Here is a 14,105-nt window from a genome sequence, read left to right as displayed (position 1 = left end):
ATTCTGATATTTTAGACTAAAAATTGTTGCCAGGTATAGTTGAGAAAATAACCATATTGTAGGGTGTTTTAGAAATGACAGGTGTTTGGTGCAGTTTTTTTCCATGAATTCAAATTTTTATATGATTTTTAAAAAAAAATTTTATTCATTTATTTGACAGACAGAGATCACAGCAGGCAGAGGCAGGCAGAGAGAGAGGAAGGGAAGCAGGCTCCCCGCCGAGCAGAGAGCCCGATGTGGGGCTCAGATCCCAAAACCCTGGGATCATGACCTGAGCCGAAGGCAGAAGCTTTAACCCACTGAGCCACCCAGGCGCCCCTATGATTTTTCTTTTTATGGCTAAATAAAAAGAACCTAGCATAATAAACCTTTGGTCCCTTTCTTTGAGCATCCTGTAACTGACCAAGTAGTTGGTCAGTGAGCCGGTCACTCTCAAAGACCTACCAGGGATACAGGGATAAACAACATGGGCTGGTCCCTGCCTGCATTAGCCCGAATATAAATGTTAAACAAATTACTGTAAATACGCGTAAGATTCTAAGTGCCCTGCGAACTGGGATGAGGATAAGCAGCTGCTGTGGGAATTTGTAACAGGGAGGCCTAACCTGAGGTGTGGAGACAGGTGAGGCTTCTGTGCGGGATTCACCTGGAAGCTGCGGATTCCAGGCTGAGTGGGAGTTGGTGCGATGTTGCGGGAGGGTCAGGACAGCGTTAGCCTGACCTTGGGAGAGAGTGAGGGGACCGGGAAACACTGAGAGAGCGGCCGTGTTGTGGACCGGACCCCTCTGGGGGAGGTGTAGGGCCTGGAGAGAGGTGTGGGAAGAGGTGGGAAGAGGTGGGCAGGGGCCAGAGCATGCCCAGCACGCTGAGCCTTACAGGCCCCGTTAAGCGATTTGGGCCCTTACTCCGAGGATAGCGGGACATTTGCGAAGTTTCAGCCTGGGGGTAAGATAAAGTCACATCGGCTGCTGTGTGGAGAGTGGGAGGCTAACCAGGGAGCTGTAGTAGGAGCCCAGGCTGAAGGTTAGAGTGACTTGAAATGGGACAGTGGCAGTGACGTTGGAGGGATGGATGCATTCAAGAAGGATTTCGGAGGTGCAGGTCACAGGACTCGGTGACTGAGTGTATGTGGAGGTGAGAGCGAGGAGGGTAGTGTCGAGGATGACTTCCAGGTCTCTGACAGGAGCCCCTGTGAAGGTGTCGCCTTTTACTTGAGAAAGAGGAAGTTTGGGGCATCTGTGCAACATCTAGATGGTACTGTGGAGTATCCCTACTCCCTAAATAGACGGACATGGGACTCAGAAGCCGTTATCTGGATGGAAGAGCTCAAGTTTGGGCTGGTCAGCGTAATGACAGCAAATTAAATCACAGAAGCGGAGCAAAATTGCTTCAGGGATGTCTGCAGAGTGGAAATGTTAGGACAGCCTCACACAGGACCCCAGGCTTCTCTCCTCATGCAGCATTGCTATGTGTCTGTACGCGCACACAAGTCATGCCTTCAGGATGTTACGTTTTGGAATGTGTACAGCTTAGATCGTGTCTGGAATTGGGACATGTAATTAGAAATACAGTAGTTTATTCTTTAAACACACACTTCTCAAGTGTTGCTATGTATGGGCGCTGTGCTAGTAGGCGCAGGTGATTCACAGAGCTAAGTTAGAGATCATGCTTTCAGGTGGTATACTCCTCCTTTGCAGAGACAGAGGAGCGGGCATGATGTTTCATAAATACTGTGATGCAGGTAGGCATGGGACGATATGGGAGCAGACATGGAGTATAGGACTATGAGTAAGGAAAGCTTCCCAAGGGAGGTAAGACTTGAACAGAGCCATAAAGATGAGCTGGCAATGGTCGGCAGAGAAGGCAGAGGAAGGGCCCTCCCACTGTGCTGTCCTCTCTCAGTCCCAGATGCCGCAGGAAGGTCAGGGCATTAGAGGATAATCACGTCCAGTGGGTTTGACAGTTAAGACGTCAGCGGCAGACTTAGTGACCCTCTAGGGCAGGGTATGAGTTTGATTGTCTTAGTGCCCCCCCGTGCTCTGCATAACTCCTAGCTCTTAGTGTTTGCTGCATCAGCTCTGGACAGAAGAGGGACATCTCCTTCCCCAAGATGAATACAGGGGAAGGGGATGAGTCTGGATTGCTGCATTCCCTCGACGGCCCAGACGGCCTTACGGCAGTTTTCTTTACCTTCGTGCTTCTTTATGGCTGTGCAGGGAGGCCAAGTGAGCTCCTACAGCCCCAACAATCGTAAGTATTAATCTAGTGTTAGTGTTTTTATGTTTTATTCTAGTCCTTTTCTTTTCTTCTTTTTTACTTGTCTCTTTCTTCATTTTTTTTTAAAAGATTTTATTTATTTATTTGACAGACAGAGATCACAAGTAGGCAGAGAGGCAGGCAGAGAGAGAGGAAGGGAAGCAGGCTCCCCACTGAGCAGAGAGCCCGATGCGGGACTCGATCCCAGGACCCTGAGATCATGACCTGAGCCGAAGGCAGCGGCCCAACCCACTGAGCCACCCAGCCACCCTCTTTCTTCATTTAATAGTGTATCATAACCGTTTCCCCGTGTCATTAAAGTGTTTTCATAAATTACATCTTTTTTTTTTCATAAATTACATCTTAAGTGGCTGCCACATCTCTCATTTGGACGTTTATTTGAACATTTGAGCATTTGGTTTATTTCTTTTTCTCTTGAAATAATTTGAAGTAATTACAAAAAAGTTGCAAAAATACTACAGAGAACTCCCGTAGAGCCCATGGCTCGTTTATGGCGGGGTCTGTCGGATGGCTCCGTCGTCAGGCTCCTCTCCCCCACCCCCCCCTCTGTAATTAAGAAGCATCGGGGCACCTGGGTGGCTCAGTGGGTTGGGCCGCTGCCTTCGGCTCGGGTCGTGATCTCAGGGTCCTGGGATCGAGCCCCGCATCGGGCTCTCTGCTCGGCGGGGAGCCTGCTTTCTCCTCTCTCTCTCTCTGCCTGCCTCTATGCCTGCTTGTGATCTCTCTCTGTCAAATAAATAAAATCTTTAAAAAAAAAAAAAAGAAGCATCTGGTGGGCGCATACTTGAAGACTGTACAACACCCCATTTCTCAAAATTCTACCCCTTAACTTGAGCATTCTTTGATGTGTCTTTAGCTGAATTATTACTGACCTGGTCCCCAAATGCTGACTTTGTGATTACATTATTCCTTCTGCATTCATCGGTTGGCATTCTGCTCTAAGGGAGCGTTCTCTCCACTCCTCATTTATTAGGCTCTTCTTTCGTGGGTTGTAATCTGTTATTAGTGGTCTGAATTGTTCCAGAGCTGACCATTAGGAGCCTCTCCACTGGCTGCTTTTTCCTTCTGACACAGCCTCACCCTCTGAGTCTCTTCTTGCTTCCAGGCACCACGAAAAAGCCCAGCCTTGGCTTGTTTGTGCCTCCTTTGCCTCAGTTGTGCAATCAGCCATTCTTCCAGGGATCCCTGGTTCCCATTAGGGAGATTCGTATTTAAAAACCAAGCTCCAGGTGCCAGATGTGCTCCTTGGAATTGGGGCATGCCTGCTGCTAGGCCCTCGTCAGTGACCACAGCGAGGGAACGTATGCAAGTATCACACAAAGGCACACACACTGTCTTTTCTCATATTTTTGTATCTTTATTTACCAAAACCCATCCACTCAACACCCATCCCTTCAACTTGAGTACAACTCCCCACATTTATTCTGGTTTTTCCCTTTTCCTATTTGCAACTCCCTTTTCTGTCATTGAGAAGTCCAGCTCTTGTGTGCCTCAGTACATTTACTTACTCGGTCAATTCCAGTATTGCGGGTTCCCACGCCCCCAGGACCCTTCATAATGGCCTGATGCCCCACACCTCTCTTCATTCCACATAGGCATGCCTGCCTTGATTGGTGCCCAAGGCTTGATGACTTTTAGATTAGATTATTCAGAAAGGAGGACCGGGAGAGAGCACATGCCTTTTGGCTGCATCACCCTCTATTCTGGGGGTATATACCTTAGCTTATTCAACCCCTATTGAAGGACTTACTCTCTCATATCACAAATAGTGCTGCAGTGAATAGCCATGTGCACAAGTCATTTTGAATTTTTATCCATGTGTCTCTGGGATAGTTTCTTTTTTTAAAAAGAAAGTATTTATTTTAGAGAGAGGGAGAAAGAGCAAGAGGGAGAGTGAGCAGGGGGAGGGGCAGAGGGGAGGGAGAGAAAGAATCTCAAGCAGACTCTGCGTGGAGCACAGAGCCCAGTATAGGACTCCATCCCAGCACCCTGAGATCATGACCTCAGCCAGAGTCACGAGTAGAACGCTCAACGGACGGGGCCACCCTGGCGCCCTTGGGATAGTTTCTTAAAAGTGAGATTATTGGGTTAAAGGGCAAAAGCACGTGTGATTTCGTTAGACATGGCCCAGCCCTTCCCACCACCAGGCCAAGTGTGAGACCTGTTCCCCCTACAGCCTCAAGCTTTTGTCCTAGCAGCGAGTTTGAAAGTTTATCTCTTGCCGAGTCTTGAATTGTTCTTTTCCTGGTGTTGAAGGTTTTGACTTATTTTAAGCTCTTACTTGGTTCTTTGTATGCTCTCCACTTTTGGAAATTGGTTTCCTCTTTGGGTTCCTCTTTGGAAAAGGATCTGGAAGAGCCTTTTCTGTAATGGAAAAGATAGAAGTAAAGTAGCAGACTGGTTCAGCCTTCTCACTGTGCTGTTTGCTGAGTGCATGGGTTAAATCTGTGGACTGACCCATGGTTTTATGTCTGCTGGAGCTTTAGGTCTTGGTCATGACCACGGCAGCTCAGGTTGTCATAGCTGCCTTCAGGACAGGAAGGAGGGGGTGGGCCTGGGACCAGCTGCCTGCTGAGAGGAAAGGCTTTCCAAAAGGCTGCTTACAGCTTAAATTTGTTACCATTGGAAGCACCAGATGGGATACAGTGTCCTTTGTGTTGCTGGAACTGCAAGTCTCTAATTTCTCTTTCAATTTGAAAACTTTCTATGTTTGTTATGTGCATAAATATAAAAATAAAAATTAAAAATAAATACACTAATAAGAAGATTGTGAAAAACAACCCCCTCCACTTTTCGGAGGTAGCCATTGTCTACAGTTTGGTGCATATTAACTATGGACTGAATATGGAACCTTAGTTTTCAGTATTCCTGTCGCCCTTGTTTGTGACCAGTATGTGGCCATACGTACACATTCGTTACTAATCTACAACTCGTTTTTTTTTTTTTTTTTTTTTCCATTTAGCAGTATAGACTAGACATTTTTCCCCATGTCAGGACAGACAGCTGTGCACCATTCTGTCTGGCTGGTACATCATACTTTATCCTTGTTGTTCTCCTGCCTTCATTGATCACTACCCACCTTGTGTCCTCTGTGCTGGTGTCTGACTTTGAAGAACGGCATCATCTCCGCTTCCTTGCCTTCTGGCTTCCCGTTGGAATCAGCTGATAAAAGACACTGAGGGATCAGAGGGTGAGTGCTGAGAGAAGTCAGAGCATTTCTTACTCACCTCCGCCCCTTGCTGGGGCTCCAGGAGCCACTGTGCCCTCCACAGCAACGCTCCTGATGGCCAGCCTCTCTTTTCCAGGGACACCCTTCCATCTCCTGCTCTGTTGCCTCAAAGGCAGACGTGGCTTCCTACAGTGGAGAGTCCCCAGGTGCTTCACCGCCCCCTGGTTGGTTCCTTTAACTCTAATCACATAGCTATAAAAACCCCCATGATTCATTTCCTTTGGTTAATTCCTCTGCGTGTGCCATCTGTTTTCCTGCCACGACCCCCACTGATCTGGATGTCACTGTGTAGACGTACCATAATTCATCTATTTGGTTCCCTATTGATGGACATTTGAATTTTTTCCCAGTATTTTGTTCTTAAAATGAGTGTTGCTAATGAACATTCAGGTACACATCTTGTAAAGTATTTGTTGGAATGTTGCTGTTGGAAGAAGTCACCGAAATGGAAACGCTGGGTCGAGGGGCATGACTGTTGTAAATTTCAGTAGCTGTTGTCCAGTTGCTCCTGAACGAGTCCACCAGTTTCCATTTCCACAATGTGTTGTTTGATATATATTTTTTTAATATTAAAAAATCATGGAGTGTGGGGCGCCTGGGTAGCTCAGTCGGTTAAGTGTCTGCTCAGGTCATGATCTCAGGGTCGTAAGGTCAAGTTCCACATCAGGCTCTGCGTTAAGTGTGGAATCTGCTTAAGATTCTCTCTCCCTCTCCCTCTGCCCCTCATGCGCTCGCTCGCTCTCTCTCCCTCAAATAAATAAATCTTAAAAAAATTTTAGAGGTAAGGCTTGTGACTTACAACAAATAACTTTAACTTAGGAGGATATAAAGGAAAAAGCACTTCCCATTGTTTCATCCTGTTCCCTGCAGTTAACCACATCAGCAGTTAGCTGTGTATCCTATCGTGGTTTTGTTTTTCATTATGAAATTTATGTGCTTATCATAGAATAAACTCATGTATAGACAGATAAGGTAAATTCATTTTTATGTGCGTGTGTGTGTGTGTATCTCTGTCTGTCTCTTCTGAGAGCTCATTTGTAGACTCTGCTCTACTGACCTTTTTGTCTTTTCCTGCGCCAGTGCCCATCGATCTTAAGGATTACAGCTTTGAGTTGGTTTTGATATCTGGTGAGGCATATCCTCATCTCATTATTTTTTATTTAAAGAAATTTCTGGGCTCTTCTTGGGCATGAAGTCTTCAGATTAACTTGGATTTAAGTTAAACACACACACAAAACCATGGGTTTTGACGAGTCAGACTGGAGTTATAGAGAACTGACATATTTCCAATATTGAAACTTCTCACTTATGTGTCTTTATTTATTCAGGTCTCTTATGTCCGTTAGTAAAAATCTTGCCCATTTCCTCCTGTTTATTTTTAGATATTTTATAGATTTTATTGCCATCATGAGTGGAATCCTTCCCCTTACATCTTCTCCTCGGTGTTGTTTGCATAGTTTTTAAGAAGCTGTTGATTTTACCTTCTTTTTTAAAAATTTAAATTCAATTAGCCAACATATACGACATCATTAGTCTCAGACGTAGAGTTGAGTAATCCATCAGTTGCATATAACACCCAGTGCTCATCACATCATGTGCCCTCCTTGATGCCTGTCAGTAACCCCATCCCTCCACTCCCCTCCCCTCCAGCAACCCTCAGTTTGTTTCCTGTAGTTAAGAGTCCCTCATGGTTTGTCTCCCTCTCTGATTTCTTCCCATTTAGTTTTCCCACCCTTCCCCTATGTTCCTCTGCACTGTTTCTTATATTCTTCATATGAGTGAAACCATGTGATAATTGTCTTTCTTTGACTAACTTATTTTGCTCAGCATAATACCTTCTAGGTCCATCCACATCATTGCAGATGGCAAGGTTTCATTTTTTGATGGCTGCATAGTATTTTATTTTATATATGTATCACATCTTCTTTATCCATTCCTCTGTAGATGGACATCTGAGCTCTTTCCACAGTTTGGCTATTGTGGACATTGCTGCTATAAAAATTGGGGGTGCAGGTGCACCTTAAGATCATTATATTTGTATCTTTGGGGTACAATTGCTGGGTCATAGGGTAGCTCTGTTTTTAACCTCTTGAGGAGCCTGTAAGAACCTATGGATTTTTATGGGGCACCTGGTTGGCTTAGCTGGAAGGGCATTTGACTCTTAATCTTGGGGTTGTGAGTTTGAGGCCCCTGTGGGGTGTAGATTACTTAAATAAATAAAACTTAAAAAAAAAAAAGAAGCTGTTGGTTTTTTGTAATTTAATCTTTAATCACCTATGTATTAGTTCTAAAGTTTTTTTTCAGTTGATTCTCTTGGCTTTTCTGGATGGACAGTTAAATCTGCAAATGGTAACATTTTATCACTCTATGGTATTTATATGTAATTTCATGTGTTATTTCCTGGCTAAGCTATCTGAGTGAGGCGGGGGTGGGGAGGCTGGATGTTCTGTTTCAGGTGAGCATCAGAGAACGTGCCACCAGTGAAATAGTGGTGTGGCGGAGAATGTCCCAGGCAGGCCTCAAGGGGAGAAACAACAGGGCTATGTTCGGTGAGTTGGAAGAAGAAAGGCACAGGACACAGACAAGGCTGGGAGGTGCAAGAGATGGTCTGGAGAGTAAAATAGGGGCACAGTGAGAAGCTGCTAGTCTCTAAGGAGCAATGACTTCATTTTAAAGGGATTGAGAATTTAGTGAAAGGTGTGTGAGGCAGAATGGCACCCCAAAGATGTCCACACCCGCATGCCTAGAATCCATAAATATGTCCCGTCATGTGGCTGAAGGGGTTTTGCAGATGCAGTTAAGGCTACAGACCTGGGGCACCTGGGTGGCTCAGTGGGTTAAAGCCTCTGCCTTCGGCTCAGGTTATGATCTCAGGGTCTTGGGATCGAGCCCCGCATCGGGCTCTCTGCTCATCGGGGAGCCTGCTTCTCCCCCTCTCTCTTTGCCTGCCTCTCTGCCTGCTTGTGATCTCCATCTGTCAAATAAATAAATTAAAAAAAAAAAAAGACTACAGACCTTAAAATGGGGAGATTATCCTGGATTCTTCAAGTGGGCCCAACCTAAGCACAGGAGCCTGAGAAGCCAAGAGACGTTTCTCTGACTGGAGGCAGAAGAAAGGTGTGGTAGAAGGGCCAGCCAGAGAGATTCCGAGTGAGAGGGATCTAACCCGCCGTGGCTGCGGGGGGCCACGTGGAGAACAGGAGACTGTGTGATCAGGAGCAGGGAGCTGGGGACCTTGGCCCTGCAGCTGCAGGGAATTGCCTGCAGCCAGCAGCTGGAAGGTAAATGAGCTTGGAGGCGGCTTCATCCTCAGAATCTGCGGAGCGGAGCCTGGCTGTATGGCCGTGTCTGTCTGGACCACCCCAGTTTATACATGTAGTCCCAGTGTATGGCCAGGTCTGTCTGGACTACCCCAGTTTATACCTGTAGTCCCAGTGTAACGATTAACCAAGCCCCATTTCCATCTCAAAAGTTGAAGAAGATGAAGAGCTCTACGGCCCCCCCAGCTCTGTGCTGCCCCCTTGGCTTTGGCTCTTGGGAGACTCCACGAAGAGAACCCTGCTGAGCCCCACCAGAGCTGGACTTCGGACCGCCAGAACTCTGAGCCTCCGAGTCTGTGGTTCTCTGTTTCAGCCGCAGTGGAACACGAACACAGAGGGGTTTGAGCAGGAGAGCAATGTCCAATTTTGTGTTATTAACGGATCCATCCTACTTCTTTGTGGAAAGTGGATTTGGAAAGAGTACAGTGTGGAGGCGGGGAGCTTTCCTCTGGGACTGCAGTGGTGGCTCGGACCAGGGTAGTGATGGGGGGGCAGGGGCTGTGACTGGGGACTTACCTGGCGGGTTGGGATTGCCAGAATTTGGTCATTGATTGGATGCTGGGGATGAGGGAGAGGAGGGATGCAGGGATGATTGCTGATTTCTGCCTTGGGTGCTGAGTGACTGGTGAAGCTGTTTCTTGAGACCAGGACTAGCAGGTTGGAGGATGCCACGAGGGGAGCTCAATGGTAACTTTAGGTGGCTCTTCATGTGGCCATTCTCCTGTACGTACCTATTTTAAGGTAGAGTGTATCACCAAGGCGACTGCTTTATCCTTTAAGACCTAAATTGGTTTATTTTTTATTTTTTTTATTTTTTTATTTTTATTTTTTTTATTTTTTAGGTCATGTAGGAAATCGTAAATCATGTGAAGATGGGACTCTTGGTATTTGTGCGCAATCTGCTGCTAGCCCTCTGCCTTTTTCTGGTACTGGGATTTTTGTATTATTCTGCGTGGAAGCTCCATTTACTCCAGTGGGAGGACTCCAGTAAGTATGGCCACTCCAGCCGGTCCCCAGGAGAAGCCCGGCCCAGAGCGCTACCTGGGCGCCCAGGGGCTGGGGCTGCGGGGCTCACTTATTCCTCAGAGACAGGCAGTGAGAGGAAGCCACGCCCTCCTGCCTGGTAGGGACTCAGACCTTGCCTGCCATTTCTGTTGCTGTAGGTTGATGTTTTTCAAAAAAACTGCATGCCATGGCGTATCCTTTTATGATCACGGTAAAAACATGCTATTCTGCAATAAAATCCCAGACCCTACCAGTAAGTCTAGTTTTTCGAAGGCTGTTCTTTTTAATGACTGTGGTGTCTTGCCTCGCCCATGTGTCTTCACTGCCTTCGGGGTGGGGATTGAAGTCAATTTTCTCCTGCCCTGAAAACAGTCACCTCTACCTCTTCCTTTGAATTTTCACTTTTCAATTTAATATTGTCTTTGCTTTATTGCCCCTGAAGAAATTTTGCTTACCTAATTATTTTGCCCTTCCTGGCCCTGAACTTGGACCTGAATGGAAAAACGGCTTTTCCTCCCACCTCCCCGTATCTCCTAATCCCTTTCTTTGGCTTGTACCTTCGGCCTCTGGGCTACACAATGTTTCTCACGTAGCCTTCTGCTTAACTCTGACTCGGTTTCGATTCACCCAGTGTGCCCGTGGTATGGTTTTAGGCTCGGGGTTGAAGGGCTCACTGTGGGCTGCATTGACCTTTGCATGTTCTCTTCTTGGAGGTAGCTTGAAGTGTCCCACAGTGGCCATAAGTAGTTTTCCTTTTGGTTCTTTTGTCTAATGGCTGGCTGAGCCTGGATCTTGATTCCTAGTGAACGTGATTTCTCTAAGATCGTTTTGTTTTTACAAACGTCAACTGGATACCAGTGTAGAATTCACTCAAGAGTAGAGCCGGTCTCGGGGTGCCTGGGTGGCTCAGTGGGTTAAGCCTCTGCCTTTGGCTCAGGTCATGATCTCGGGGTCCTGGAATCAAGCCCCATATCAGGCTCTCTGCTCGGCGGGGAGCCTGCTTCCCCCTCCCCTCTCCCTGCCTCTCTGCCTACTATTGATCTCTGTCAAATAAATAAATAAAATCTTAAAAAAAAAAAAAGAGTAGAGTCAGTCTCTAGGTGTGAGGTTAAAATCTGTTAGAATGAATTGGAAGAGGCCACTGGCAACTGGCCTGCTAGTGTATTGAGACCTTTGTATGGGAACCATTCCAATGAAGTAGTTCACTTATTTCTTACCTGGCCCAAACTTCTGAAGCAGTTTCAAGCCAATTTTTTAAAATGTAGTGTTTATCTTTGATTTCTTGATTTATATTTGATGTTTAAGTGGTTCTTACATGCATAGCTTATAATTTTAAATAATTACTTTGGGTTTCCAAAGTTTATTTAAATTTCTCTCGTCCAACTTATTTTTAAAATCAAGGAGACTACCCAGAATAAAGTGTTTGTGTCAGGGCCGTACAAAATTCTGTGGTGAAAGGCACTGTGTATATCCATAATGGATGGATTCTGCTGTATCTGTAAAATAGATGGGAACAGATTCAAGGAATGGAGGTCTCCTTTTTTCTTGAGAACTACTGACCTGTAGACAACATACCCAAGAATTAGATAATATTTTCCCAGAGAAGTTGAGAAGGACATTAACTTTATGGAAAGACTATTATATATCAGGTTTTAGGCTAGACAACTTAGAAATCTAGGTTAATTTACTTCTTGGGGCTCAGTTGGTTAAGCATCTGCCTTCCACTAGGGTCATGATCTCCAGGTCCTGGGATCGAGTCCCACATTAGGCTCCCTACTCAGCTGTGAGCCTGCCTGTTCCTTTCCCTTTCCCTCTGCTTTCCCCCCCTACTCTGCTCTCTCTCCCCTCTCAAATAACTAACTAAACTTTAAAAAAAATTTGCTTCCCACTCTAAACATGTGGAGATGCTGTTATCCCTGTTTTCCAGCTGAGTAAACAGAAGTATTTAATTGATTTACCTAAGTTGTACACCTAATTATTAAAGCTGGAATTGAATCCTGATTTATCTTTATTTAAAAAAAAATTTTTTTAAAGATTATTTATGTATTTGAGAGAGAGAGAGAGAACACGCACGCACAAGCAGGGAGCAGAGGGAGAGGGAGAAGCAGGCCTCCTGCTGAGCAGGGAGCCGGACATGGGGCTGGATCCCAGAGCTCTGGGATCATGACCTGAGCCGAAGGCGGGCTCTTAACTGACTGAGCCCTCCAGCTGCCCCCAGTTTTTAAAAAAATTTTTAAGGGATTTTATTTATTTATTTTAAAGAGAGAGTGTGGGTATAGGAGCAAGTGGGGAGAGACAGAAGGAGAGGGAGACAGAATCTTGAGCAGAGCTCAAGATCAGGGTACAGAACAACCTTGAGATTATGACCTGAGCCAGAAGAAGAGCTGTCAAGAGTTGGATGCTTAACTGAGTGAGCCACCCAGGCATCCCCTGATTTGTCTTTAAAAAAACTATGTCCATTATGTTATTGAAAAGTACAGTAAGTACGAAGACTAAGGATAGGATTGAATTCTGTATTCTGATTGGTAAGAAGAGAGGAGAGGGATTCTGAAGAAAGGGTGGAGAGCATCAGGAGGGTGGTAGACAAAGAAAAAGGAGGGAGTAAGAGGAAGGGAAAGAAAGAAAGTGCCCCAGAAGACAGGGGTGTACGAGGCAGGAGATGACGTGGTGCTGTCACGAGTGAGTGCTGTAGGCTTGCTCTATTAGTTTAAGAATAGCTTTGTGCTTTCCTGTGAGTGAATTATCAGCTGACTAACCACTGTTTGCATCTTTTTGTTACTCCGACTTCCACGCCTTTCAGATACTTGGCTTTGAATAGGTTGTTTTAGACGGACTTACTGGAACATATAGTTTTCTGTGCTGTCACATCGGAGGGCAGGGTACTATGACTAACTGTGATGGCTAACCAAGGCCCAGAAGGGGCAAAGTCTGCTGGAGGGAGCTCCTGAAGGCAGGGAGATGACTATGGAGGAGGGAGAGTTAGGCTGTGGTTGATACCGGTGCTGCGGCTAATAATGAGAGCAGTGGCTTAGTGATGAGAGTCTCAGGTCTGTGTCCATCCTGTCATGAGAACGTCACATTCCCAGTTCCATTTGATCCTCCTAGTGTAGATCAATCATTGCTCTCCTGTCTTACAGACGTAGATACTCAGGCTTCAGAGAGGCTCAGTGAGAGTCTGTGTCTTCCATGTGTGGGCATTTACAAGTTTGAAATATAAATGCTTTAGCGTTATGTTTCCTGCATTTTTATACTTTTTGTGACTTACCAAGATGATGTATTGGAATTCCTTCATAGCGTGGTGGTAGAGAGGGGTCTAGAGATTTCTATTATTAAATTACTAACTTAATAAGTAGTATATTCCTATTATGGGCCATATGCTGCTCTGTGTAAACCGGATGTAAGATGCATAGGCCTTTATGCTCGTGGCCTGTAACACGAGAAAGAACTCAAACAGCTCTCACATGTTGCATTCTGAAAGAGATGTCTGTATGAAATGCCCTTTTGGAGCATAGAATCCCTTCCAGATGGAAAATATCATGATTTCATTAATCCCAAGACATACTGTGGCAGGATGCAAACTGCTTTGTTTTGAACTGCTTAGAGCTGTGCGTGGTCAAGTCTTGGTCAGATCGCTAGGACTTGGGTCAGATGCTTAACCTGAAAGACTTTAAGTATAAGATTGGTCTAGTTACCAACTTGTTTTTAAATCTATTTTTTTTTATTAAATTTTATTTTATTTATGGAGCCCAGTGTGGGACCTGATCTCAAGACCCTGGGATGGAGACCAGAGCCGAGATCAGGGGTTGAACACTCAACTGACTGAGCCACCCAGGCACCCCTCAGCTGTTTTTAAAAAGTTCTGTAGCTTGGGGTGCTTGGGTGGTTCAGTTGGTAGAGAGCATGTGACTCTTCATCTCAGGGTCATGAGTTCAAGCCCGGTGTCAGGCATGGAGCCTACTTCAGACAAATAGACAAAACAACAACACTGAGATACCACCACATATCTATGAGAATGGTTGAAATCCAGAACACTGATAACACCAAATGCTGGTGAGGATGTGGAGCAGCGGGGCTCTCATTCATTGCTGATGGGAGTGCAAAATGGTACAGTGATTTTGGAAAACAGTTTGGCAGTTTCTTATAATACTAAAGATACTCTAACTCTGTGATCTGGTCACATTCTGTGGTATTTACCCAAAGGAGTTGAAAGCTTATGTTCACACAAAAACCCTGCCTACAGATGTTTATAGCAGCTTTATTCATAATTGCCAAAA

The 14,105-nt window shown here is 45.5% G+C and overlaps 1 protein-coding gene across 6 annotated transcripts in view; it reads left to right on the top strand.

The window, feature by feature from the left end:
* Positions 1 to 14,105, top strand: part of ST3GAL3 (ST3 beta-galactoside alpha-2,3-sialyltransferase 3) — a 193,162-nt gene that overhangs the window by 15,753 nt on the left and 163,304 nt on the right. For 4 of the 6 annotated variants that reach the window (XM_047727348.1, XM_047727349.1, XM_047727346.1 and 1 more), the window contains exon 2: positions 9,669 to 9,813. The exons of 1 other annotated variant lie outside the window; for it this stretch is intronic. In XM_047727348.1, coding sequence (XP_047583304.1) covers positions 9,699 to 9,813 — 115 coding nt within the window. In that variant the 5' untranslated portion in view covers positions 9,669 to 9,698. Of the gene's footprint in view, positions 1 to 9,664; positions 9,814 to 14,105 lie in introns of all 6 variants that reach the window. One more of the 6 variants, XM_047727347.1, reaches the window with a different exon arrangement.

This window comes from Lutra lutra, chromosome 4 (genome assembly GCF_902655055.1).
Source record: "Lutra lutra chromosome 4, mLutLut1.2, whole genome shotgun sequence".
Taxonomy (NCBI): Eukaryota; Metazoa; Chordata; class Mammalia; order Carnivora; family Mustelidae; genus Lutra; species Lutra lutra.
The sequence above is the reverse complement of the archived record's forward strand: the minus strand, read 5'-3'. Positions and strand labels throughout refer to the sequence as shown.